The sequence below is a fragment of the Numenius arquata genome, chromosome 1 (assembly GCF_964106895.1).
Source record: "Numenius arquata chromosome 1, bNumArq3.hap1.1, whole genome shotgun sequence".
Taxonomy (NCBI): Eukaryota; Metazoa; Chordata; class Aves; order Charadriiformes; family Scolopacidae; genus Numenius; species Numenius arquata.
Genome location: NC_133576.1, coordinates 48,124,765 through 48,152,754, shown reverse-complemented (window position 1 = coordinate 48,152,754; position 27,990 = coordinate 48,124,765). Strand labels below are relative to the sequence as shown.

General features: G+C 44.5%; 1 protein-coding gene across 1 annotated transcript in view; it reads left to right on the top strand.

Moving 5' to 3' along the window:
• TSPAN7 (tetraspanin 7) overlaps positions 1–27,990 on the top strand; it is a 100,634-nt gene that overhangs the window by 54,754 nt on the left and 17,890 nt on the right. The window contains exon 2 of the mRNA XM_074149005.1: positions 27,336–27,524. Coding sequence (XP_074005106.1) covers positions 27,336–27,524 — 189 coding nt within the window. The remainder of the gene's footprint in view (positions 1–27,335; positions 27,525–27,990) is intronic.

Genomic DNA, 27,990 nt, shown 5'->3' with positions numbered 1-27,990 from the left:
TTTAATCCCTTTCACTGTTACAGATTTTTAATTAAAGACTCTTTTGTCTTTATGCCAATTAGTTTGAGATCCTAACCTTTGTGCTTAACAAAAATGGAGCTCTGCTGACATCCTCAGCACTATTTGTAAAGAAAGAAAACTACTAGGAAAAACAGATTAATATCAGCTCCCATAGAAACATTGAAGCATTTCATCAGCAGTTGTAAGCTGGTGAGACAATAGGGAAGGCTTTATTAGGCAAAAGGTGGTAATGGAAAACTGGCAGTAGAAAATCAAAGTTTGACCATGAATAGCCCCTCACAACTGCAACCTCATCTTATTGTTCATGTGTTTGCATTTCCATCATGCCCTCATCACAAGTGTCTAAGGCCTCGTAATAAATAAATAAATAAATAAATAAATAAATAACCCAGCCTTCATGAGCAAGAAAAAACCAATATGACGGCTCAGCGCCAGCAAAAACTGCTCTGCAGCCATCTGCTCAGCATCAGCCTAGCACCAGCCAGTGCGCTGCGAACGGGAAGTACAGATCATTCCTCAAGGCCTGATGGTCAAAATGTCACTGATTTTATGTTCTTTGCAGAGTATATTTAATGTGACCTTTTCCTTACAGGAACTGTCTCTGCTGGTGTTTCCAGTTACACACCTGTACTAAAAATCCACTGTAAATATGCTGTGTCTATATGAAAAGGCTAAGGGTAGGGAGTTGAAATACTGAATATTTTGGTATGTTATTCTAAAATGGATTAATTGACAAAAACGAACACATCAAGGGATGTGAGAAAAGGGAGACATTAATGCAGGCATGACAGTGGTCAGAAAAGGTGATGTTTATGTAGATTCAGGTTTCTAAAGATGTTTAGATACCTCAAGGTGCAGATGGGTCCTGGGGTTTTCAGATAGTCTGGTTTCTGGACCTTTGTGCGGTGAAGGACAGTCTTTGGCAATTAGGTGTCTAGTTTCTATTGCATTCTGAATATTTTGGTGCCTTTGAAAATTTTCCTATTTACATGCTGGGCTTCTTATAACCTCTGATAATCTGATTTATAGTAGCTATGAAAGCTGCTGCCTCTGTATTTTATCCTCTGCCCTGTGATGCCCATTCTTGGGTGCAGTCTTCATGGTTTAGTAGTGTTGACAACCAAGTGGGGTTTTGAACTGAGAGATTGACAAAGGAAATAGAGGACACGGGAGCTAACAGCTCTGGCTTAGTGTTCAGATACCTAAAATCTGTTAAAATAAGCGATCTGTAGTCTACCAAGTGCCTCTGTGGCTGGAGACTCATAAGCATTTATTTCAGTGTTTCTGCAGAGTCAGGCAGGCATTATTTTGTGGGTGTGTGGGCTCATTTACATGTTAAAAAAGGAAAAGTGAGATCTGAAAAAACTGCTCAAGTAATGCTGGACGGATTTAGAGAGCCATATGCTTGATGCTTCAGAGCAGGGGGCTGAAAGGTTAGCAGACCTTGTCAAGTTGGAATATAAAACCTGTAAACCATAATGAGATCTTCCCCAAAAAAATACCTTTTCTTTTTTTTTCCAGCCAGCTTTGATTTAAACTGGTTGTTTAGCCAGTTTTATACACAATCCACATAGTTACATGGGTCATGCGTGCTTGCAAAAAAGAGTTGAGAGCATGACTGGAAACTACCCTTAGACCTTGCACTTGCACCATCATGAGTGTGATTTGTGCTCCTGCTGGAGGAAGACGAGGAACTCGCTAGGCAGCTTGGAAAACTGTGGTTTCTGCAGCAGTCATGGTGTTCGTGGAGGCTCCCTGCAGGCACCAGTGACCCTGACGTGGAGTCACACACGGGAGTTTGAGAAGCTTCAGTCTTCTGATGAAGATTTCAAAGAAAAAAAACATAAGAGCTTACTTTCTTACGCCACCTTTGTTCCCTTTCTAGGTTTTGTTGCCAGGAAATGCATATGTTAAACGTGGCATCCAAACAGTTGTGCGTCTTGAACACAGGATTACCAGGGCTCCTAGGCAGCATGGACCACTTCAAGCTTTAGTCAACTTCAGGGCTCGCGTTCTTCTCTGTGCTGAGTGCGGGTCAGGCAGAGCAGAAGTCTCTTGGAGAGAGCCAGGATTCGGGGGCAGCTAGCCAGGTTGAAAGACTGATTATTGGTATGTTTTAACACTGAAAAAGACCTAACATGAATATGGATTTTGTGGTATGTAGATATTTCTAGAACTGTAGAAATGTGGGATGGAAAGCACCTACTGGAGGAAAGAACCTGACTCCCTGCTATCTCTGGTAGCTACATCGTCTTGATACCTTCATGCATTGACCAAACTCTTTCTCAGAGCTAACTGGCTCTTACCTCCAAAAGTCCTGTTGAAGGGCTATTCAGAAACTCGTTTGTATGAGGGGTTAAACATCTAATTTTATCCCAAGACAATCCAGTTGTGGTTTTGTACCCTTGCAGTTACCTGGGAGTAAACAAGGAAAGCTGGTTGAGCTCCAAGTCTATTGGATTTATTCTCGGGTATTGCTGTGTTCAGCAGAGCAAGCCACGATCTTCTGTTCTTTCCTCATACAGTAGATTGATCAGAGGTGGAAGAGCTGAGCATTTCTTCTCTAGATCTTTCATGCTCTCATTATGTCATATTTGAACATGGACAGACAGAATCATACTCTACTCCAGAGATTTCATCAGTGCTTTGTTCTGTAGCACCCATATTTCCATGTGCCTGCTGGAAGTACGTTATTTGCACAAGCATTTTTCACACCTGCATTGCATTGGTTGCTAATACTCATCTTCTGAGCAGCTAGTACAGGTCTTTCGTCTGTAATTCCTCATGGCAGAGATCTGTATTCATACGCTGAGGACATTACACAGTTAATCATGTTCTTTCTGTTTTGGTGTGAAACACCTCCATTTCCTCCAGTGTCCTCTGCGTGACAGTATTGGCCAGTTTCACCACCAGTAAACTTTCCATAGGATATTCCTAATTTTTTGTGAGGCTCATAAAAATAAGTCAACTCCAATGCTTGCAGAATTTCTCGAACAGCTCCTATAGGCAAAGGCTATTGCAGCTTCCCCCATTTTGCCAGCTCCTTTATCATCAGACTGTATCCGTACAGCTGGTTTTGTGTTTTCTGCGTGGTGCTCTGTCAGCAGGTTTACTGAAGGGAACTCAGAAGGTTCCAGTGGTATTTCTGTTGTATGCAAAGTGAGTCAGCTTTTCAGAAAGAATTATTTGGGTTAATTTGCAATAACTAAGCTTCCCTAAGCCATATTGCTTGGCTTTATACCACTTCCTACTTACTCCATGCCTTCATTTAATAAAGCAAGTGAGGCAACGTAGAAAAAAATATTTTTATATTAAATAGGACATCTGTTTAAATTAATAAAACAATTTTTGGCTTCATTTAGCAGCACTAATGCAGGCAATACAGCTAAAGATGTACACTGGTGATCTTGATTTGAAAATTAATACTGGTTTTAAGTTTTGAAAGGAACATTTTCATAATAATGTTGCATTTTAATGGGACATTACCAGTTTAAGAAATAACAGTGATGATAATACCTTGCTGATGGCTTGGTGCCAGCCACCAACTATTCCAAAAGAAGGAGGCAATGGCTCATACCCAGTGGTATGCCTGATTGTAAATGCTGCAAGACTTTTTTTTCCAATAGGCAGGGCTTGGTTTTCCATTTCTGTTGGCACTGTATCAGCTTGGACAATGAAAACAATAGCAACGATTTCTAACAGATTTTACTTTCTTATATTTGCTTTCTTAAACAGTGTAATTCCTGTAATGATGCAGCAGGGGAGTATTTACTTGTGTTGACCTTAAAATATCCATTTGAATGAGAAGATTGTTTTGTTCATCATGCCTAAGTGTGTTTCAGAAACCCTTTCAGATCTGAATTTTTCAGCAAATTTGATAAAAGTAAGTTCAGCTTACTTTGTCATGTTAGCGCAAAGGGGAATTTGGCTGTGTTTGAGCAGTCCTGTTGTGGGAGAGGGCAAAGTATTTAGAAAGGACATTTTTTCATTATAGTTTAAGCATTGCTTTGTTTTGAAGGATACCCTTTAGTATTCTTCATATGATGAAAGCAAGTAATTAATACAGTGTAGTGGAAAAGAGCCATTCTCTACCTTTCCAAACCCAGTAGATCACCAGTGGCTTTTAAATGCCCCTCCATGGAGGGAGGAGATCTGGAGCCACTGAAATGTTTGGCAGCTTCCCCATGGTTTTTGTTGGCTTCCCTTTCTGTAGGGCTGGCATTTAGAAGAGAGCAAACCCACCTCTGGGCTGTAGAGCACAAGTGTCTGGCAGGCTTGCCTAGAAGGGGATGCCCAGGCATCTGTGAGGAGCAGAAAACACAGAGATGGAGCAAAATAGCAGCCAAAGATGAAAGAGGATGAGAGAAAGATGGCAGAGCCTCCTTAAAACAGTGTTGTTTATTTTTCATTGGTGGGTGAAGTTATATACCAAAACTGCTACTGCCAGATAATAAACTAATTTTCTTCAGGAGAACACATTTGCTTTTGAAGATTTGCTTCGTTTGCACTTATTTATGCTTTTTTCTCCTGTATTCCTGCTTTATTTATGTTCTTTCCATTCTTGTGCTCTCAAAAACAGGGTGTTCTGCTGTGCTGTCAACTGTAGCACAAAATAGCTAAGGTGAAACTTCTCCCAAGCACCAAGTACTTTAGAGCCAGGCCTTGAATTGTGCTGACAATAATATTTATGTATAATGGGGGCAATGTGCTTGTATCGTGGGAACATTCTCAACCTTCTGACTTCCCAATCCACATGGGCCATTCTAGTGAAAGGAAAACTAACTTCTGAGAACTTAACATCCTCTTATTACATGTATAGTGTACCCAGTGAGCAGGTAGCAAGAGAAGACCATATATATCATAACTACTCCAAACTTAGCACGCTTCCTTCAGGTTTGGTTTCAGCCTTGTCTAGGATGTACTGATGAGTTTCTGCGTTTTTCCCACTGAGGGCAAGGGGACACTTGTGCTAGCCATGTCAAACTCCCCAGTGCTGCCCTGTGTGCAGTAATGCGGCAAGTGTTGAGTGGTGCCTGCTTCTTATGGCTCCCATGAGTTTGTCCTCTCCAGTTTCACAGAGCTGTGGCCCTTGCACTCAAGTCAGAGAAACTGATTCTCTCACAGAATCACAGAATGATATGGAGTTGGAAGGGACTTCTGGAGATCATCTAGTCCAACCCCCCTGCCAAAGCAGGTCCTCCTAGAGCAGATTGCACAAGAACGTGTCCAGGTGGGTTTTGAATGTCTCCAGAGAAGGAGACTCCACCTCTCTGGGCAGTCTGTTCCAGTGCTCTGCCACCCTCAAAGTGAAGAAGTTCCTCATGTTTAGGTGGAACTTCTTATGTTCAAGTTTGTGCCCATTTCCTCTTGTCCTGCCACTGGGCACCACTGGAAAAAGACTGGCTCCATCGCCTTGACACCCACCCTTTAAGTATTTATAAGCATTGATCAGATCCCCCCTCAGCCTTCTGTTCTCCAGACTAAAAAGACCCAAGTCCCTCAGCCTTTCCTCGTAAGGGAGATGCTCCAGGCCCCTAATCATCTTTGTAGCCCTGTGCTGTACCCTCTCCAGCAGTTCCTTGTCGTTCTTGAACTGGGGAGCCCAGAACTGGACTGAACTCTCACTGAAGGGGAGGCATCTTCTCGGGCCTGCACTTGCTTGAGCTTTGTTTTGTAGACAGCTTCGTGTCACAGTGGCACCATTTATCCAACGTGAAATATTCTTGTGATATGTTTTTATTTAGGCACCCATTTATCCATTTGTGCCTTAGCATCCAGTCATAGGTTTTTTGCCTGTATGAATGGCACACATTGTAATGTCTAAAGCAGTCTAAGTTGTTTTACTTCTAACCAAAGCATGCTCCTCTCCTCAAACCAGTGGGAGCATCCAGCGCTCCCAATCATCCATTTTCTGTTGCTGGCTATTAAACAATACCAGACTGCTCTGCAAAGAGATGCATCAAGTCCCTTTCTAATGTTTAGGGTGTAGAAATGGTTGGTTGGTTGGTTGTTTCTCTTGTAATTTCTCCCGTAAGATCTAAACTGGGAACTTGGAATCTGGAGAATCTAGGAACCTGGTGGCCTGACAGTCGAATCTTGTTGCCTGGTCTATTGGGATGATGTAAGGGTAGAGGGAGTTAGGTGTAAGTGATTTGCATTGTGCAAAGAATGCTGTAAGTTAGGTTGTTTTTCTTTCTTGCTATATTACAGAATGGTACTTCTTTTTTTTTAATTGGCAAGGCATTCATTTGTTATTTCATTCATGTCATGAATGGTGTTTGAGTAACCTACAGGTCAGCGAGTTTTGGCCCTTCTGGGCTTAATTCACAGTACCTGAAAATCCTTTCTGGAAGTCTGTCCCTTTTGACACAAACAAAAAAGATTAATTCTTATTAATTCTAGATTTTCATGTTTCTTGATGTGGCATGTTTTGGGATGCTTTCTACTGATAATGAAGGTGTATCTGCAGCTGCAGTGCAGCAAAATGCACTGCAAAATTCAACAAGTCTTTGCAATGTAGAAATTTGTAACTAAAGAACCACGATCAATGTAAGTGAAGTACGAATGGAAATGTCTATGTGTGAAACCTCCATAAGAAACAGCAGAACAAGGGTTAAAGGACTAGCATGTTTTGCTATGGAGAACCCTCTGTGTGAGTTCAATCAAGGAACCAATTGACAAGAAGAGGAAGAAAAACCTGATCTAAAGACAGCGTAAGACAAAGAACAAGACGGGAGCCGTAAAATGCCCAGATAAAGAGAACAGGTGATCCTGGCCAGACTAGTTGGTTGGACACATGCAGTTTGGTGCTTATGGGTATTTGAATGTGAGAGTGTCAGTAAGTAAAATCAGCTTTGGAGTTTCATAAAATAAAATAAAATCACCTTCCACTTCTATGAAGTCTTACACTGAGTTTTGTTACACTAATCTCCTACACCTGTAGGCAGAGTCTTGGAAGCTGGAGAGAGACTTACAGACTGAGCAAGCCAATGATGATGTAGACTCTCTCAGAGAAGTTCCGGTTACTTGTTGGACTGTGTGTTCTTCTCCAGAGGTTGATCATGGTGCACTCCCTGTTGGTAACACTTAGATGGGAATAACATGTTTTTGAAGAAGCAGAAGAAGGAGGTGTTTGTAAGGGCTGTCACAGCTGGAAGCTGCCTTTGTTGTGCATTTTCTCATCATGGATCACAGGAAAGTACATGATTCTCTAGCTTTGTCCTCAGCAACGTTCAGGCAGGAGAAATCCCCAACAGCCTGGCATTCTTGGAAACCACCTGTTAATATAATGCAAATTAAAATCCAGATCTTTATATTTTTATATATTAATTAAGTAGGAGGATGTGCTCCTTTTGTATGTGCCTGGAGTTTGGAAGCGAAAGCACTGTAATGTGTGTTAACAATGTGGTTAGCAACATGAAATGAAAAGGTACGTCTGGTCTTTTCCCATGGTGTTTTGTGTCGATTTTATTTTCTCATTATATGTGGGTGAGTGTAGCAACTTTATTTGCTGTTGCCTTCTTTGCTGGTACTGCTACTATTTCGCTCCTGGGCTTCCAGGCTCTGATACCTTAAGCTTAATGTTGCCCATTTGGTAAACCACCATGTCGCCGGTGTGTCATCCTGGATTAACAGCGAGCATCAGCTACAACCAGATAGGATGGCAAATTTGTGAGCTACATCCCTGCCTAGGGCCAGTCACGCTACGATCTTAGTGACAGCTGCTGGCAGTGTGCAGTTAAGAGCTGGTGAAGTAAAACAGGAAAGCTTGGTAAATGTACGTAGGAGAGTAAGCAACTAGGAATTTGTATGGCTCATGCTCAGCCTTTTAATGCCTTCTATTTTCTCTCATTAGTAGGTGGCTCCCCAGATTGGAGCCTTTAAGATCATAGATGAGGCTTGAACAAGACTGACTGGCAACAGCGCAAACATAAATTTTACAACAACCAGTCAAATGAAATAAAACAGAATTATGTGTATAACGATGGTAACATTAGCTTGCCTTGCTGCTAATATGAATGCTAGTAAGATAAATATTGAGTGTCTGTAAATAAACTATCATTACACTAGCATGAAACCTCCCTTCAAACTGTAATTCTTGAGAAAAAAGCGATGGTTTTCTTTAATCTTTTCAACGGGCACTCTACACTGAATCATTTCCTTTAATTGCTGTTCTAAAACATATAACAGGTTTTTTAATGCCTGCTTTTTATATTTAGCTTTTTACTTTCCATTAATTGCACTACTTCCATTCAAGCTTGAAAATGAAATTGCTTTCTCAACGTATTTCTTCTCTGCTGTATGTAAACATGGGCTTTTTTTATTACCCCTATTTCCAGTGAAGCTGAAAGCGCCCTAGAGCCGGATGCATGGAGAGGCTTTCGCCAGTTCTCGTCGTCACAGGCGCTTTAAAGGAAACTCAGAAGAGCTGCCACGCAGAACCTCTTTCTCTTACTGGGGGGAATTTGTCTCCTGCTTGGAGGAACTGAAGAGCAGCACAAGAGGCAGCAGGATAGCTGCTCACCTCTGCCTGTCCAGTGGCTGCTCTGAGCGGCCCGGCAAGGCTTTGCAAGCTGGAGTCTGAAAGTGTGTGTGCCAGAGCTAGGGATCGTGATAAGGTCCTTCTCTCTCCTTTCATTTCAACAGTCCACCTACTTCATTTATTTGCTTGGATTGCGGATTTGGTTAGTAGGTGTGTTAACGGTATATCAAAACCTGATTAGAGCTGATGAGATGAATAGGAATAAAGAAGTCTTAAAGTATTTAAAAATGAATCATCTTTCATAGCAGTAAGATATACAAAGTCCGGTACGATTTGGTCCACCTGTCATTTAAGACATCACTGTGGTTGTTTCAAGAAAGGAAAACTTGAAGGAGAGAGGAGCAAGTGAGCCATCTCCTGCAAGTCTTTCACTGCATCTCAAATAGCAGGAGTGTTCCTCCTCAGAAGTTTTTATGTATTTCACTGGTTTTGACAAAGGACTTGTTACAAGCCAGATGGAGGTACAGCAGTGGGGACGAGCGGTCCACAGGTGAAAGCAGCAGCTGTTGAGGCTCTTCTGAAGGGACTCCCAGCAGCTCAGTTACAAATAATGACAGCGTTGGTCCCTGTGCTCCCAAAGGAGCTGTGGCAAAGCCACAGGGTGGGATGAGGGAATCCTGCATGTGTCCCACAGCTTTTGGATCCACATCAGGACGTAAGCTGAGTTTTAAGTGGTGGGAGACTTATGGTTAACAAGCTTTTCTGGTGGCCTGACCATCCTGATAGAGAATAGAGTTGCAGTTCGTGCAGTTGCAGTTGTTAGTTTGTGTCTCAAAAGAACATTAAAGTACAAGCACTACAGTTATATGCAATCTAGTAGTGTCACTCAGTATTACGATATCTGATGTTTTCTACTGCCCCTTTATATTTTTTTTAATAACACCACACAACTTCACAACTTTAAATATCTGTGTTGAAATTTTTAAAGTTTTGCTCCTGCTCTGGCTAACTTCTTTTGGTTTTGTTTTTTCTGGAATTTAGCATTTTGAGTGCAAGTTTAGTTAAAAAAACGCAAGTTTTTTTTACGTGAGAATGCACACAGTCATACACACACACACACTCAAAAGTTTCCATATTTTCATTAAACAATTCTACCATGTAGCAAAAACCAATTTATATGTCAGGGATATGCCTTTATTTTCAGACCCTTATACATGTGCAATACCCACAAACACAGGCACTTCTACATCTCAACTATTCAAGCAACAATATGTGTATATGTATAGAAACAACAACACACAGTTCACTTGTTTCTTTCAATGTAGTCCAGGGACTTTTGGTGAATGATTACAGGTCATAAACTATTTTGAAATAATATTTCTAAACTAGGGTGTGTCAGCTGCGGGGTGTGATAATTTTGTCTTTTGATTCTTGGGAATACTTCTCTATTAATTAGACGGTGTAACGCAGTACACTTGTACTACCGTAGTAGTAGGCCAGTTCATTGCAGTCTTCTGCTAAATGCTAGGAACGTGCTAGGGAATCGTAGCTTCTCTTCTGCAGTCCTTCAAAGCTGCCGTGTTGTCACTTGTCCCTTTCTACCAGTCTGGCTCGTGAAGCAGTCATCTTTTTTCCGCTGAGGATAAGGATATTCTGATCGCGTAGCTTCACACGCACAGCCGAGCATCACCTCCTTGAATATCTGACTTGCTTGCGGATAAAGACAGTGTATCCTGGATAAACCTGCAAAGAAGGGAGTTGATGGGCACTCTGGCTGGCAGATGGTCTTGCCCATAAGGCCCCCTGACATCCACGTAATTGTTTCAGGGGTGTGTGTGTGTGTCTGGTTTACATGCTGATTTTAAGGATTGTGTGTTCCAAAAAGGCACACTTTTCACAAAACTTTTAGAAGTTAGGAACCGGCTGCACATGGTGTCTGTTTACTGTGTGGGCTCTTGAGGGACTGAAAAATTCGAATTTAATTGGCCTTTTTTCCTTTTCCTTTTAGCTGTTAGGAAGATAGGACTTGATAGAGCAACCGTCTCCAGCAGTGCAGGAGGGTGCACACAGCATCTGCACACCATGGTCCATGGGAATTCCTTCCTATTGGGGTTCGGGGCAGATATTTCCTTCCTCTCTCTCAAATAGCATTTAAGTATTAAAAGCAACTTCTGGCTTTGACTTTGGCTTCTTTAGTAGGAAGGAGCAGCACATGAAAAACATGAAAAACAGAGCCACACACAAATGAAGAACAGAACAGTATGAAAAACCATTGCGTAGAAACGGGGCCAGCGTGCTGGACCTTGACTGAGACAAAACTGGGTTATTTTAGAATGGAACGAACCATACTTTTGCCTTCCTTAGCCTTATTTTGTTACTTTTTTCACTTCCTTGTCTGTGTTGCTACCTCTGTTTGGGAAGAGGGGCAGTAGCCAAGGTGTGGGTGAGAGCAAATACAGATGGTTGCAGAGAACATCATTGGTTTTGAAGGACTGGCTTGGGTACGCTGAAACAAGAACACTTGCTTTCTCATGATGGCCCATGTAAGCTGTACAGCAACACGGTGGGGGATCCACCATATGTACCCTGCCGGCCGAAAGCAGCCCGATATCCACCGGAGAAGTTCACTGCAGCGCGGTGCCTGAAAGAGCTGGAGAGGCAAACATGGTTCATGCAAAAGGAGAAAAGGAAAGAACCAGAACTTTCAATTACGAAAGAAATGTGTTCTTCCTAGAAAAAAAGCAGTCGGAATGGCAGCTCTCAGGATGTTCTGAGTATGATTAGGAGAATGTAAATAAGCAGTGATTTTCCATAAAATGGAATCAGTATGTGTTAGGGGTTTAGTTGCAATAATAGAATCCTTTTTAAACTTTAAACAAAGCCCTTATCTGATCATTACACGTGCTCCTGAGCTGATTTTCACATGGATTGAACCGAAATGAGCGCTGCAGCTAACGACCTTCTTGGGAGAGGCTGCCTGGCACTGCATGAGTGAAGGCTATGAGTTCCCCTGGCCCCCTGCTTCCTCTGTGCAGGCTCCAGCCAGTTCAGGGTTTTAGCAGAGCCCTCCTGTGCTCTCCACTTGTGCCGCTGCCCAGTGAAGAGATGAAAGCTGCCCAGCCATCATCTTGGGCAGGCAGCAGTCGTCTTCACCTCCATCACCTCCTTCCCTCCCACCTTGCTCTTCTGAGAGGAGGAGGCTGCTTCTAACCTCATAACTCTCATTTACACCCTAAATGCGTTGGTGGCCCATGTGTGCCCGCTTTGTTCCCAGCATATTTGTCCTTTGGCTTAAGTAGCTCTTTCTCGTTCTTGGTGTGTAATCCCCTTACAAGCAGGTTGATATCCCCTTACCCCTCTTTATCCCACTTCATGCGAGGCTTTGGAAGCCACGCGTCTCGCCTCCTGCTGCAGAGACTCTCCGTTGCCTTGTCATCCTGGAGTCTTTCTTTGTACCTGTTTGCAGTATCGCCTCACCTTTCTTGAATGGGGATAACCGGATTTATGCCCGTTGCGGATTGCATTACAGCATTGCGGATGGGGCTCACCGGTGCCTTGTGCAGCAGCAGCAGCCCATGTGCTGCCTCTCCTGGAACCGCCTTGCCTTTGGAAACGCGCCCTTGGGTTGCACATGGCTTTTTCTCTGTGTGGGTGCCATGAGGGGTTCCTCATAAACACCGCGGTCAGCTGGCATCCAGAAATCCTTTTACTCCACTACTATTTGCAAATTTAGGAGCTTGAAACTTTTGGCATCAGTCCCAGCAGCGTGGCCTTGAATTTGGTACTATTGAATTTCATTGTGTATCTATTATCGCACGTTTCAATGCCATATTCTGCTATTTCTGAAGGTTATTAGGAGCGTAGTTGCTTGAATACAAAGTGGTTCCAAGACAGTTCTACACCACTGCTGTTGTGTATGGTGACTAATGAGCTCGTAAATCACTTTTTAATTCTTTTCAAGTTTTCTTACTGCTAAATCTTAACTTTGTAAGACCAGCAGATAAACAAACTGATAGCTCTGCTTTTCCTCCAGTTCCAGCAGCCAACAAAGTGAGAAATTGCTCTGGGTCTCACGCTGCTGTGGATGTCATTACTGCCTCTCATTATATTCAGAGGGAAGCTGTGTAAGATCAGCAAAGTCATAATTACAGAGATATAATAGCCGTACGGGCAGTGGCAGACTCATGCCTAGTTAAGGATGGAATGGGACTGATACTGCTCTGCATCTGCCCAAGAGATTTTGTGCACCCAACAGTCCTGGTTCCTACATTTGCTCTTTCGGCACGTTGCTGGTGATGGTGCAATGGAGAGTCCTTTTTCCACATGCTGACTATGCCTGTGTGTTAGATGTGTCAGATGAATGCAATAATTCCCAGGAGTTTCCTCTCTTAAACTGCATTGCAGCAACTCCCCTTCAGAGTTGTTTTTCAGCATCTTTGCTGACTGTATCTATTCTGACAACTTCTACGGTGTCTGCTGTCTTCCAACGCATGTGCTCGTGCAAATGAGTACGTTTTTTCCTGAACATTTGACTCAGGGTGCACACATTATATTTTCTTCCTTTTTAGAGTTTCATGAACTGTGCCACACAGTCACTTTATGCTCTCTGCATGTTCTGTTATTTATTTTATTCCTGTTAAGAGATGAAGAAGTTTTTATGATTTGCTTGGCTTTAAGACAGTGTAGTAAGAACGCTGTAGTTTATTGTTGTATGTCTGAAGACTGTTACACATACAGGGAGGAATTCCTGTGCTGACGGATACACTGAAACTACCAAAACTCCTTCATGGAAAACTCCCTCAAAGTTTTCCCTATCCTGATCAGTCCTGAGGTACAAGACAATCTTTCCACTGAAGTCTAGATCATTCTTGTGACACTATGGGCTTTGAATGTAGTGCTAGTCTGACAGCCACAAATAGCACTAAAGGCCATTTTTCAGGGTGTTTCATTTTCTTCCTTTACTTTCTTCACACAGGGATTATAAGAGTTTACATTTTGCATGGATTTATTAGGAGGCAAGCTATCAAAAAGAGCATCTAAGAAACAATAAAGGATTTAAGTAGGGGATATTTCTGTTTCAAAACATCTAGTCTTGATTATCTGACATTTTTTATCTTTTGAAGTCTTATGTCTCAGAGACAAAAATTGGAGAACTGTTTTAAAGTTTAACGTCAAACTATATTATGCTGTGTAAACTACATTTCTGTTGTCTTTGTGTATTGCTGCTGCAGGGATTTGAAAGTGTGAATACGAGGGACAGCTGTTGCATTTAAGTTTCCAAAAACTTTCAGGTCCCACAGGTAAATATTCTCTGGCTATATCAGTTTGCTGATGATCAGTTAGTTCCTTCTATTCTGTTATATATAGCACTAGACCTAAAACAACCACTGTTTCTTTGGGCAGGAGTGTGCTTTCTCATTGACACTGAACTGAGTATACACGTATTTAAAGTTATCCTTGTTGAAGACTTGGCAATTTTCAACACCATATTAATCACTCAAAAGTAGATTGGTTTTAATTAGGTTTCATCTGAGTGCCATAAGGTTTACTTTTCCTTTTTTCATGTACAGGAACACCATCTCTGCTTTCCTGTCCGTTAGCCTTTTGCTGTGCTGAAATTCTGTTGGAGTGTGGTGAATACTCCTTGAACGCTGTGAGTTTGGATGACGTTCACGGATAAGCCATATCCAGAGTTTGGTAGCGAGAGCAGATCTCTAGCCAAATACCAGACAGACTAGGCCCTTTTCAGGGCAAATACACAACAGAGGAAGAAGGATATTCGGAAGGGAAATCGAGGAATGAGCAGCTTAGCTGCAGACGAGGTTTCAGCAGTGCAGGTGCAGCATTTGCAGACCATCCGGGAGGTCTGTTGATCAGATGCACAGTGCAGAGATGCTGCCTCCCCGCTGCATCAGGTCTCCGTAGTTAGCCTCCACTGTCATCATGTACCTCTCAGATATGTCAAATGTCAAACTCAAGCAGTGTTCTTGGTCCCGGCTTTGTGCCTTAGCCTTTGCCCAGCTGCTGGCCCTTGAAAGCTGAGCTCTGAGCCCAGTTCTTGACAAGGGAGGCTATGGCTGCCTGCCATCACTGACCACAGCTCAACAGAGGAGGTGAGGGTGAGGAGAGGTGGCAAACAGGTGGACAAACAGGTGACCTGCATCTAGCCACCCACCTGAGGTGCATAGTCCTGCCTGATGCAGGCTGCAGCTCTGCAGAGGCTTTGGCCGCCAAGCAGGTCGAAGCTGAAGCCATCCAGCTGCTCCCTGGAAACAGTCTGTGCCCCAACAAGCTCGGTCCAAAGCAGGCTTGCTCCTGACCAGCCTGTTTTTTGTTCTGGTGGCCACAGACCACCATGCAACTTCTTCACAAGGGACCACAATTGACATGCGTGGGAGCCGTGGCCCACACGGTGAATCAGTATTTGGGAAGCACGAATGGCTGCAGGGCTCTAAGCCCTGCTCCACAAGCGAACGATGGGTGCTGAAGGCACCTCCTTTCTCTAATTACATGCTTTAGCTTGCAGAGTGGGATGCCGCTTTTGATGTCTCCAAACTGTAAGTTCTTTTTGCTTAGACCTTCAGTCATGCATATTTAAAGCTATGTTTCAAGAAATTAGGTCTGAAAATTCCCAGCAGAAATGTATTTTTGCATTTTATTCTCATCCAGTGATGACCACGTTTTTGTCTGCGGACGACTTAAAAGTTACATCAATTAATAGAGCCACTGGTGACTAAACTGTAAAACAGAATATTTTCTCTCATTTAATGAAGCGTCTTACATAAAAATAAGCATAAGCCTCGTGATGAAGACCTTAATTTTACTAAGTTATCCAAGTATTTTTCAGTAAGTGCAAGGTGTAATAAAGCTGAGTTTTCACCATGAGAATATGACTGTTTATTATAAACATTCATTAAGGTCTTAGTATGGAGATCAGGTCCCAGATCTCATTAGTCTTCCTGAATCTACCTGCAAGTGGCATGTAATTATTTCCTTATAGGAAAATTCTATAAGAATAGGTATTTACTACTGTATTAGCAAGAAATTATTAGTTTTGAGCCACGCCACAAGGGTGTTTTCAAGCTCTTGTGTTGTGTGTCCCATCCCCCCCCCGCACTCTTTGTAAGTGCTTTAAGGACTTCTTGGGCTATATCCAGTTCTTCATCCTGCAGCAAACAAAATGACCCTGATGTTTTCTTCCCTGCTGTTCATTAAACAATCATTGGCCTCTTCTCCTGGTTGCAAGAAGGCGGCTGCAATCCTCTCTGTGATTTTTAACCTGTTTTCCCTACAGAACAAGTGACAGAGCCCTGGACATCATTTCTGCCCTAGTCTACATGGAAAGTGTTAATAAAGCTTGGTGTATGGTTAGTCTATGGATGGATAGATGTGCTGGGAAACAGCTGGGTTGTATATGCAATTTGCATTTCTTATCAGCAGTTATTTAACTCTACTTCTCTGTACTTGATAACTTGATGACTTCTCTTGTACTTTCTCTGTAACTGTTAAAGTTAGGGATAAGTACACACTGTTATCTGCGGAGTTGGAGGTGAGTAGCCGGATCAGCTCCATGATTACTTAGTATTCGCTTCGACATCTATCTAAGAGTCAGTATTTTACTTTCTTTTTATATATATATATTTTTAACAGCCCTACAGTTTGACCTCTGAGGACATTAATCTGGTGGCAGCTCACTCAGGTCAACTATTCATGTACTTGTAATAGTGTCCCAGCAAGGAAGGGCACTGAACCTTAATAACAAGAACCTTAAGTGCAAGAGCAGGTTGTTAAGCTTGATATCAGTGTGTCTAATCAAAATCTTCTCCACTGTATTTCAGGGCCAGTCTGGTGGCAGTCCCCTGGCCCGGGTGCACTAGATACTCAGCTCTGACCTGGTGGTGACATGAGAGCAGAGGCAGCATTCCCGTTGCCATAGTTTGCACATGCTGGTGCATCCCCGATGATGGTTTCTGCAGGGAGGGCACGGGCCAGTGGTTTTAACACATAGGAATCGCGGTTTTGGATGGAAACAGTAAGAGCTGTTGTGGATAATCAATTTTATGACAGCAGCAAGTGCTAGATGGATGCTGAGCAGCAGGGATCATAACTCAAATAGATTGCTGGGGTGAAGGGACGAAGCAAGACCCATTGTGCTGGACGTCCTGCACATGCAACAGAAAGAGACAACCCTGAGCCCAGAGAGTTCCAGCCTACCCAGGTGAGACAGGCAATGGATCACCGAGAGGACTGTAATCTCACAAATTAGTCTTATGGCATTTTTTCTTTAAATCCTTTAGGCTGTATTTTCTTAGGAAGGGATTATTTAGATAGGAAACTGCAGGAAGGTGGGATGGCCCTGAGTTAGAAGAGCAGGGAGAGAAAAAAATGTCATGTCAGGTACTGGGGGATGTATTAAGAAATGGTGGAGTCAGGGACTTGAAGGCACTAGAGCAGTTATGTAGCAGAATGGCCATTGCAGGTGTTTTCTCCCAACACAGTGAATTTACAGACTGTCTCAGTTTGCAAATGGTCTGGAAATGGTTAATTGGCTTGCAGCTTTTTCTTGAGTAGTCTCTTCACTGAATAGAGTATAATTATAGCAGATTTTAAAAACAGACAAGGAAGTGTTACCAGAAACATTTGTTTCTGTTTATCGCCAGAATTTCTTTTTTGTGTTTTTCTGTTGTTGTTGTTGTTTTGGTTTTTTTTAAAGCGTCTTCATTTTTAGTGGAAATACTAGGCAGCACCACTGGTGACTACACCTTTGGTAGTGGTCTGGTGTTTGACTTTTTTCTGTCAATGCACATAATTTTTTATTTTTTCCAAAGAGGAGGTAAGGACATGAAAGAGTTGCCTTCTTCCAAAGATGCATCTCATGCCATCTTCGTTTCTCATTAGCTCCAGAAGAGGTCGATCTTGAGCAAAAGGTAAGAAAAACCAAATGGGTTTTGTAGGTGTAGTCAAGATCACCAGGTAGATGTGAGAATAGAGAATTCAGCTGTGTTGCTGGCTTACATGCATCTCCATGTTGCATCGTATCTTTTCTTATTGCTTTGCTCCTGCCAGTGAAGAGCTGACATTGAAGCTCAAAGGAAGATTTATGTTTTAGTCGCCTGCCTGATGAGAGCCCCGAGGCTGAGGCAGGAGAAGATTCAAAGCCAGACACTCCTATTGCTTTGCAGGCTGTAAAGCAAGAACATTTTGAATGCGATCCCTTGCCTATTTTGGGAACGTTATAAAATTTTCAGAGGTAGGCCAGTTATTTTTAACCTTCTCTGGGCATGCTTTTAATGCAGGATTTGTTCTGGATGCTGTCAAGGTCAACCGTTTTCTTCGTGAAAAAGTTTCCCTCCTTTGGGGAATGTCTGTTAGATCTAATTAGCTGTGTGTCTTGGTCCTCTCTCATTTCCTCACAGCCTGCTAAACCTATCACTAGACCTTTCAGCTTCAGCCAAGATGGATTGCATTAGTTCTTGTCTGTTTTCCCCTGGGTTCATCCATTTTACGTACAGACTTTCTCTAGCCTATATGAGTAGAAGATTTCAGTAGAGCTGTGCAGATACAGCGTACCTCTACCAGAATGTATGGAGGCTAGTGTTTGGAAAAGGAAGTACTGGAATCGAGGAGCTGAAAATATCAGCAATACTGGTATTTTCCTTGCATCTGACTCTTTGCTGCCACTTTGGATCTCTTTTTAAGTTGCACACATTTTACATTCATTTAGCAAGGTTGCAAATATGGAATGAAATAGAAAAATTATAACCACAAGGAGATCCTGATTAATGAAGCTGCCCTCCTGCATCTCAGATCTGTGCATAGAGAACCAGACCAGGGAAACGCTGAGCTCTTCCCACTGCTTTTGGAAGCAGTAGGGATTGCTGCATGCTCTGTATCAATCAGGATCGGGTTCCAACTTTTATTTTGCCAGAGCTTAGGAATCAAAATAGCTGACATCTGTAATGAACAGGAGGACATGAATTATGTAGACAAACTAGCAATTACTGCTGCACATTTATCTTCACCTCTGTAAATGATAAACTTTAAATGTTCCATATGGAAGCCCTGCATGTAAATTAGTTCCTCTGCATTTGGGCCTCTTGAATCTCTGTGGCTGCAAGACAGTCGCTTTCAGATCTCCTATCTCAGTTTAAGGCAGCAGCTCCCTTTGTACCATGCTACCAATGCTCTCTGAGATTTGGGGTAAGGAGACAACAGACTCAATTGGATGTAGAGTGCATGCAGTTTAAAAAGGAGTACATTTCCTGCCTAATTTGGACAGAATTAAAGATAGTGCACTTTCAAAAGTTATTCTTTGAATCCTCTTCTCTTACTTACATACTTCATCACTGTTACACAGAAGGAGGGGGTTGATAGTTTAATCTTTGTCCTGGCACTATTAAAAGAAGTAATTCTTAGACATTTTTCTGTTGCCCTTCATTGAAAAACTGCTTGTGTTTAGAATTAGTTCTGATTTCAACAGTGCCCAGTGTTAATCAGAAATATCACTCTCCCTGCCTCTTACAAAGCTGCAGCACATACCCTTGTATTAACGCTGCTGGCCATATCTTTGTCTATGTGTCTCTTAAAAGCAGATGTTTTATTGAACAAGTGAAGTTAGACCTAACATTCAGTTCAGTAATTTTTCTACCTGCCTGTAGCATGTTAATTTTTTCACCACATCCAATCAGCTCCAGAACTGGGGGCAATACTGCAGACAACATTGGAAACAAACATTGGAAACAACTGTCCTAATGCTGAAGGAAGGCAAAAGAGCTAGGAAGCCTGCCTTTGACTGAAATCGGTGACTGATGGGATGTGTCTGTGATACCATGCTTGAGGAGAGGCAGCACAAAGCAAGGAAAGGTGCTTTGGTGGTCCATGCGCAGTCTTACTGTCCTAGTGACAATCCCCAGTTGATTCAGATGCAAGAGTAAATGTGTGATATACAGAGTAAATGTGAGATACACAGAGATGTTAGCTGCAAAGGCACAGGGGAGCATAATGGTACTTGGGAGGCCAGTGAGGTTTGGGCATGATGCACGTGGCCAGAGCATGGGCTAGAGCTGGTTGGGGGTTTTTTTCCCAGATTTTTTTTTAAGCCAGAACATGCCAATTCATCTAGATTAAAACACTCTGTGGGAACATCTTGATTTCAGTGGGGTTTTTCTTAGAAAATGACCCAGTGGCCTGCCGGCTTCATCTCCTGCCATCTCATCGGTCGAGAGTTTCTGGGGTGTGTTTGCCGAGCCTAAGTTCAGACATAATGAAGTGTGAGACCTGCTAGTTCTAAACAATGCAATTTCTAGTTGTGTGCAGTCTTTACAATCCGTGCCCTACGTAGATATCTCCTGCATTGGGTTTTTTTAACCTTTAAAATGTTCGACCTAAGTGAAGGGCAGGCCTAATGATGTTTTATTGAATGCTCTGGCTCAGGTTTCCTGGCTTCCACCACAGTGAATTTTTGTAAGAAAGGCATGATCTATCTCTGATGAAATCCAGGATGAAATAGCTTTCTAATAATATTGAAGGCTGGAGAAAGAGCACAGAATCACGGAATGGTAGGGGTTGGAAGTGACCTTCTGCGATCACCTCGTCCAACCCCCCCTGCCCAGAGGAGGTTCACCCAGAGCAGGCTGGACAGGAACGCATCCAGGCGGGTTTTGAATATTTCCAGAGAAGATGACTCCACACCCTCTCTGGGCAGCCTGTTCCAGTGCTCTGGCACCCTCAAAGTAAAGGAGTTTTTCCTTGTGTTGAGACAGAACCAGACATTCCTGTGGCCCCCATGACAAAAAGGGATGCTCTTGTGCTGGAGCAGTGTTACAACAAGGCTGGTAGTGGGGCAGTCACCAAAGCAAAACAAGAACCACTTTGATGGCAGCTGCTGGCAGGAGGTGCTGTGGGTGATGCTGGGGATGGGGAGTGCTTCAGGCACTTCAGGGATGTTTCCTTGATGGGTGGACTGCAAAGCCCAGGGTTCTCCCGACAGTAACAGCGGTGAGGCAGGAAGGAGAGCGCCATGCGTCTAGAGGGAAATGAAGTGCTTTGGCCTGGAAACACGTGCAGAAAGGGAGCATTCATCAGAATCGTGTGAGAGGCGGGACAAGCATCCCAAAGAGCTGACAAAACCCAGCACAAACAGTGGCTGGAGAGCTGCCCAGTGGAAAAGGGCCTGGAGGTGTTGGTCGATGGCCGGCTGAGTATGAACCAGCAGTGTGCCCAGGTGGCCAAGAAGGCCAACAGCATCATGGCCTGTATCAGAAGTAGTGTGGCCAGCAGGACTAGAGAAGTGATTGTCCTGTACTTGGGACTGGTGAGGACCCACCTCGACTACAGTGTTCAGTTTTGGGCCCCTCACTGCAAGACACACAATGAGGTGCTGGAGCATGTCCAGAGAAGAGCAACAAAGGTGGTGAAGGGTCTAGAGCACAAGTCTTATGAGGAGAGGCTGACGGAACTAGGATTGTTTGGAGAAAAGGAGGCTGTCTCCTTTGTCTAGCTTGGAGAAAAGGAGGCTGAGGGGAGACCTTATCGCTCTCTACAGCTACCTCAAAGGAGGTTGTAGCGAGGTGGGTGTTGGTCTCTTTTTCCAAGTAACAAGTGATAGGACAAGAGGAAATGGCCTCAAGTTGCACCAGGGGAGGTTTAGATTGGATATTAAGAAAAATTTCTTCCCTGAAAGGATTGTCAAACATTGGAACAGGCTGCCCAGGGAAGTGGTTGAGTCACCATCCCTGGAGGTATTTAAAAGATGGGTAGACATGGTGCTTAGGGACATGTTTTAGTGGTGGACTTGGCAGTGTTAGGGTAGCGGTTAGACTGGCTGATCTTAAAGGTCCCTTCCAACCTAGACGAGTGTACCATTCTGTGATTCTATGAAACCACTTGCAAGCCCATTTGTGGACACAAAACCTGTCCAAGTTTGTGGTGCTCGTTATGGCAGTGGGAACTGACAAAGGGGGGGCAGTCAGAGATCTGCTTTAGGAGGGCGGGATCTCCAGATCGGGGCGTCCCAGCAATGGTGGCAAGTGAGCAAAGCTCCCGAACACAGCTGGGGAGCCCAGGCGCTGCTAGCTCAGCCCTGGAAATCGCTCCGTGGGCTTCATTAATCCTGCCCCGAGGGCAGCAGGGTGCCTGCAGGACACCCTTCAGCCCCCTGCCTGTAGTGGGGCTCCTGCCTTGCACTGTACCACGAAGGCAGACCCATCATTAGCTGCTGGGCAAGGGGATGGTGTGGTACATGACGAAGGGTAAATATTGAAAAACGGCTGATCTATGTAGGCAGCCCTCTCCCGTGCATCCTTCCTCTGATCAGCTGCCTCTCTGCATATTCAGACTCTGCGCTTGAACCCATAAAAAAACCCCAAACAATCTGTGAAGTCAGAGATGCTTAAGGGAGGTGGCAAAAGCCAGGGTTGCCTTCATCACATTGTGCCTGTCGCAGCTGGTGATGTGTAAAATGGGGCTAAGGCTCAGAGAGGCTACTCTGACCCTTCTTCCCACCATGGACTGCAGGGGCAATGGGGTCCTAGACCTCCAAAGAGCAACTACTGACGGTTCTCCCACAGCTCCTTACACTTGGGCAGGATCTGTCCTGTAGCTGCTTTTTAGAAGAAAACTTTTTTTTTTTTTTTGCCTTTGTTAATGCTTGTTTTTCTGTACCACTCCAGGTATCTCATTTGGGGCATCATAGGCTCTGCAGCTGCCAGTTCATTTCTTCTGTGTCTGCTGAGGAGCTGGCTGGGGTTGTGCCCTCCCTTTTGCACAGAATCAGAATCTTCATGGTTGGAAGGGACCTTTGAGATCATCGAGTCCAACCATACACACACCAAAAAAAAAAAAAAAACAACCCAAAAAATCCCCAAACCAGCAAACACCAAAAAACCCCACAAAACAGAACACCCAACCCAACAGTCTCGGGCACTAGAGCATGCCCTGAAGTGCCACGTCTACACGTTTCTTAAATACCTCCAGGGTTGGTGACTCCACCACCTCCCCGGGCAGGCTGTTCCAATGCCTGACCACCCTCTCAGTAAAGTAATTCTTCCTAATATCTTACCTAAACCTCCCCTGCTGCAACTTCAGACCATTTCCTCTGGTCCTGTCGTTATTCACTTGGGAGAAGAGGCCAACACCCACCTCTCTATATCCTCCTTTCAGGGAGTTGTAGAGGGCAATGAGGTCTCCCCTCAGCCTCCTCTTCTCCAAACTAAACATGCCCAGTTCCCTCAGCTTCTCCTCATATGACTTGTTCTCTAGACCCCTCACAGGCTGTAGTTGTCATGCCATTGCCAGGACAATGAGAGAAAATTACAAATGCAATACTGTACTTCAGAGCCCTTGTGTTTGGGAAAACATCTCTGGGCAGTCAGGGAAGAATTGGTCTGTGCTTCACAGGAGGTGTTTGAGGTGGTATTTGTTTCGTTTGTGTGTGTTTGTTTTAATGAAGAATTAAAACCTTTGCAGCTAGCTATTTACTTTCCACCCCTAAACAGTACATGTCCAGGCAATGCCACGTCCCCTGCTGTGTTCCACACACCTCTCGTGGCTTGACAGAGGCTATGGGTATGTAGCTACCATGAAGTGAAGCCACTGTTGGTGCTGCTCTGCTGTCACCAGGGCCTGTGCTAGCCCTTCTTCCTAGATGTAAATAAAGCGTGTTCTTCAGCTTCAGGGAGCTTTCAAAACTGCATGACTCAACATCTCAAAAATATAACTAAGTGGCCTTGTGAGATCCAAGTATCATTTGTTGCTCCTTATGGCCAAGCAAGATTAAAAGATGGCTAATTCATCTGTTCCATTATAGCACACAGTTTCAGGGTACTAAGAAAATGAACCCTGAAAGAACTCTTGGAGGGGCCATGTGAAGGCCAGGTTTTCCTGTAGAAGTCCATTGGTGGAGCGGGACTGCCACTCTCTTGCTCCATGTGTGCTGGCTGTTGCAGGTGTTTATAAATAAAGCTGCCCTGGATGGTGAATCTTGGCTCAGGGGTCTGTCAAAGTCAAAAGGCTTGTGTTCGCTTTCCCCTGCCTTTCAAGATATCTGAGGTATTTTGTATGTCTCCAGAATATGTATTGATCATATCCATATATCTATCTGCCACTGTTTATCTTGATGATTTCCTAATCATTTTCCATTCTGCCACTGAACTACATGATCATCAGAGGACTGAAGCGCCTCTCCTATCAAGACAGGCTGAGAGAGTTGGGGTTCTTCAGCCTGGAGAAGAGAAGGCTCTGGGGAGACCTTATAGCAGCCTTCCAGTACCTAAAGGGGACCTACAGAAAAGCTGGAGAGGGACTTTTTACGAGGGCACGTAGTGATAGGACAAGAGGTAATGGCTTTAAACTGAAAGACGATAGATTTAGATTAGATACTAGTCAGAAATTCTTTCCGATGAGGGTGGTGAGACACTGGGACAGGCTGCCCAGAGAAGTTGTAGATGCCCCATCCCTGGAAGTGTTCAAGGCCAGGTTGGATGGGGCTTCGAGCAACCTGCTCTAGTGGGAGGTGCCCCTGCCCATGGCAGGGACATTGGAACTAGATGGTCTTTAAGGTCCCTTCCAACCCAAACCATTCTATGATTCTGTCATGGTCTGAAGGGAAACATTACAGTGGGAAGTGAGTGGGGAAGACTGGGGAGAGACTGTGCACTGCAAGAGGTGCTCTGAGTGTCCTTTTAGACCTTTCAGATGCAAATGAACCCACATCACCTATTGGACCTGACCCACAGGTCACACTGGACACAGAATTAGGCTGGCCTGGTGGTTTCAGGCCAAAAGAAGGAATTGCTTCATTAATCAGGTGCAACCATACAGGGCTCCTTTCCACAGCCTGTTGGGACGAGAGGTAGAGTAGAAGATGCATGTAGCTTTGGTGAGTGGCGGGAGTGGTGTGTATTCCTGCTGCCTTGTTTTCTGGTCAGCGCTGTCCTGGTCTTCCGTCTGCCCTTGTGCCTCCTGCATTTAAAGAAAACAAAAACTGAACTGAACAAGCGGCCAGTACATTGATTGTTCCCTTGATTGCGTGATGGAGCAGAGAGATAGGGATAAAAAGTGTATCTTGAAAATCAGGAAACGAGGTTTGCCTTTGGGGGAGGTGGGCATTAGTCATACCACTGCTCTCGTGCTCTGTTAAATAAAGGGCATGAAAAGGTTTGCCAGGAAGGATTCTGGCTTTTCCTCCTCATGAGCAAAATTCCAGCTGGCGTGGCTGCCACCCAAGGCGCAACTGCAGCGTGTCTTTGTGGAAACGTCCCGTCCCCTCTGCACAGTGCCAGGCTTGCTGGGGGTTTAGACCTCACCACGAACTGTGGGATTTCCTTAAACCCATTTAAATCAGAGCTCTATTAAGAAAAGGAAGGAGAAGGAGCCACCAAGAGGCTTTGCTGCCTTTTGCCGAAGTCTGTGTGTACCATAAATTGGATAGACACCCCCGCCCCGAGACAGGGGGAAACCAAACCAAACTACAAAAACGCATAGTAAAGGGTTAGTAATTGTTTCAAACAGCTGACTAAAAATGCTTTTTAGTACAAGGCTTGAGTTCTCTTTCAAATGTGAAGCTGCTTGTTCCTTTTGGCAGCGAAGGCTGCTTTTACGTCTCCCTGGGGACAGTGGTAAAACTTTCAGCAGCTCAGGCACACAAACCAGCCCTTTGTCAAACTGGAGGCGAGAAACCAAAAGTTGTTCTGTGGATTTCCGAGTCTCCCCACAGCTCACTTTCGGGGGGACTGATTGCTGATTAATCTGCACCCTCCGAAAAAGCTTTTGTTAGGGAGAAGAGGGAGAAAGGTGAAGATAGTGCTGTGTGTGGATGGGACCAAACTCAGCGGAGGCGTTTGATGCCTATGGGTAGGTAAGCTACTTGGTGATTTTTTTGGGGCATTCAGCTGTTAGTTGGTGGAGTACAAGAGCAAGGAATCAGCGCTTTTCACGCAGTTCCACTGAAAGATGGACAGGACCGGGATTTATTCCTGTCGCCGCTGTGGGCAGGAGAGCAGAAATCCCTGCTAGTCCTGTCCCGAAGGTGTGACAGAAATGCCGGCGCCTGCAGTGGCTGATCAGGGGGACCAGGGGAGGCTTAGGGAGACAGAGGGACATGGTGGGTTCCCTGGCAGTGATGCACTCTGGTGTGCTCTGAGTGGCAGCCAGGTGGGGACAGGTCTTCCCTACAGCTCTGGGAGGTGTGAGGGAAGGAAGGGGCTGAGCTGGGAAGTGTCAAAATTGCCAGGTGAGATTATTTTCTCTCTGGTACAGAAAGGATCTCCTGTCTCTGAGGACATGTTAATTTGCTTTTGTCTGTCTGGTCTCCTCTCTTTATTCTCTCTTTTGTGGTTTCTTTTCTTCCGTGGCATCCTTCCCCCTGTACCTTTCTTCAGAGCATCTATTTTATATCCTCCCTCAGCCTGGCATTTTCCTTAGGTGACTCTGATTATTCAGCAGCTCTGCTGAAGGCAGTTCCCTCTCCAGAGAGGGAGGGATGCTGCATCAGAGCAGCACTTGCTGCTACTGCTGCAGACACAGGTCAAGGAGAGGACGGGCTCCTTTGCCTGCTGATGCCAAGCAGCGGGACGGTGGAGAGGGCACAGTGGGAAGGCAGTGACGGGGGCACATCCTGCATAGTTCTTTTAGAGCCAGCCTCGGTAAAAAAAATAAGCCAAAAAGCTGCCTTTCCTTTTGCCCCTTGAGAAGGCTTTCCCTGAATTAATTCACATCAACCGGTATGAAAAGTAGCTGAAAGATCTTACTCCCAGCTCAGCTGGGATTTTTTAGGGGCAACATAACTGTGAACAAGGATCCCCTCCACAAACAATTGCAGGGCAACCCTGGTGTAATAGTGTTGAATTTCAAGATTTCACAGCAGTCTAAAGATGTTCACAAGAAAAAACTTGGAAAGCGTACAAAAGAATACCGTCAGGACATTTCTTCTGCTTCTGCCTCTCAGCAGTGGCCTGGAGGAGCTAGTAAGAAGTTCTGGGTGAATTCAGCAAGCGTTTGCAGAGCTGGCACCGAGGACTGGCCCTTCATGTCCCACCTTTGGCCATGCTGTGGGAATGAGTTACAGGTGTAGAGTCTTGAAGCAGATGTGTCAGCATCAGGTGATGATCAGTGAATGGTGCAGGCATCATCCCTGTTGCGGACACTGCTTGATGACACACCATGGGCTTCTCCCTTGTCCCTGCTGGTGCTGGGAGCCTGCGTGGTCCGCCTGCCCTGTGGCATGGTGGCCTCTGCTCGCACATCTCAGGCAAGAGGCTGGGCACTCTCAGGGCCCACTGGTGTCCTCCCGCCCTGTGTCAGGGGGGAAAGCTTTTGTGCAGCCAGGGGCTCGCTTGCTGTATAGCCTGTAGAGTGGGACTTGTCAGAGTAATGCACTGCAACGGATACTCATGTTCCTGAAACTCAGGCATTAAGTAGGATGGAACATCAAGCAGCAGGTCTTTGTGGTTCGTGCAGTTTTTGTGGCAAAACTCAGGAGATGTGAGGTGGCGGCGATTATTGTTGTCTTTTGGTAAGAGTGATGGAGTTGGCCACCTCTCATAGTGTGCTGCAGGAGCAGAGAGCCTGTTCCTGCAGGTGGAACACTGCATTCTCCCTTGGCAATCATCAGCTTTGCGGTTATTAATCCTAGATGTTTGTCCTCCGGTGATAGTCTTAACGTAACAGATGCTGGAAATTAATTTTCTCTGTCCGTCCCTCTGGAGTTAGTAGAAGTCTTGAGGCTTCCTTCTGCCAACACGACAGCACCAATGAATCTCTTCAGGATCACTGTGTATTGAATTTGGATGCCTTCCCTGGTAGCTCCTGACGGCTTTCTCCGCTTGCTTTGCAGATCACAGGTGTTATCCTTCTTGCAGTCGGCGTCTGGGGCAAGCTCACCCTTGGCACGTACATCTCTCTCATTGCTGAGAACTCCACCAATGCTCCCTACGTGCTCATCGGGACGGGTACCACAATCATTGTCTTTGGTCTTTTTGGCTGCTTTGCCACTTGTCGTGGTAGCCCATGGATGCTGAAACTGGTAAGCATGCCGAAGTGCCTGAAGCAAGAGGGGAAGAGGTTTTGTTGATGTACTGGGATTCCTCCCACCCCCTGCCAAGCTTCACCAGATGTTAATGTGTGTTTTTATGCACATAAGCTAGATTTTATTGATCTTAATGTTCAACACGTGTGTCTTTTGGACAAAGAATGGGAAAAAAGTCTTTGCCAAAACCAGTTGTTGATTGAGTATGAATGAATTTTGCTACCGCACAGCGTACAGGCCCATGTGCGGTTGCAAGCAGGGTGAAATGCTGATGATGAATTACCCTGTGAGTAATTCTACAATTGTTCTGGTTTTCTGCAAGAGAGATAGACAGGTGTATTTACAATCTTAAAAATGTCCAAAGCATCATAAATGTGAAATTAATTTGAAGTATATTTTAAAGGGGTCATTTGAACACTCTGATGTGAAATCTGTGGCAAAAACAGTTGGTACCTTCTAAAAG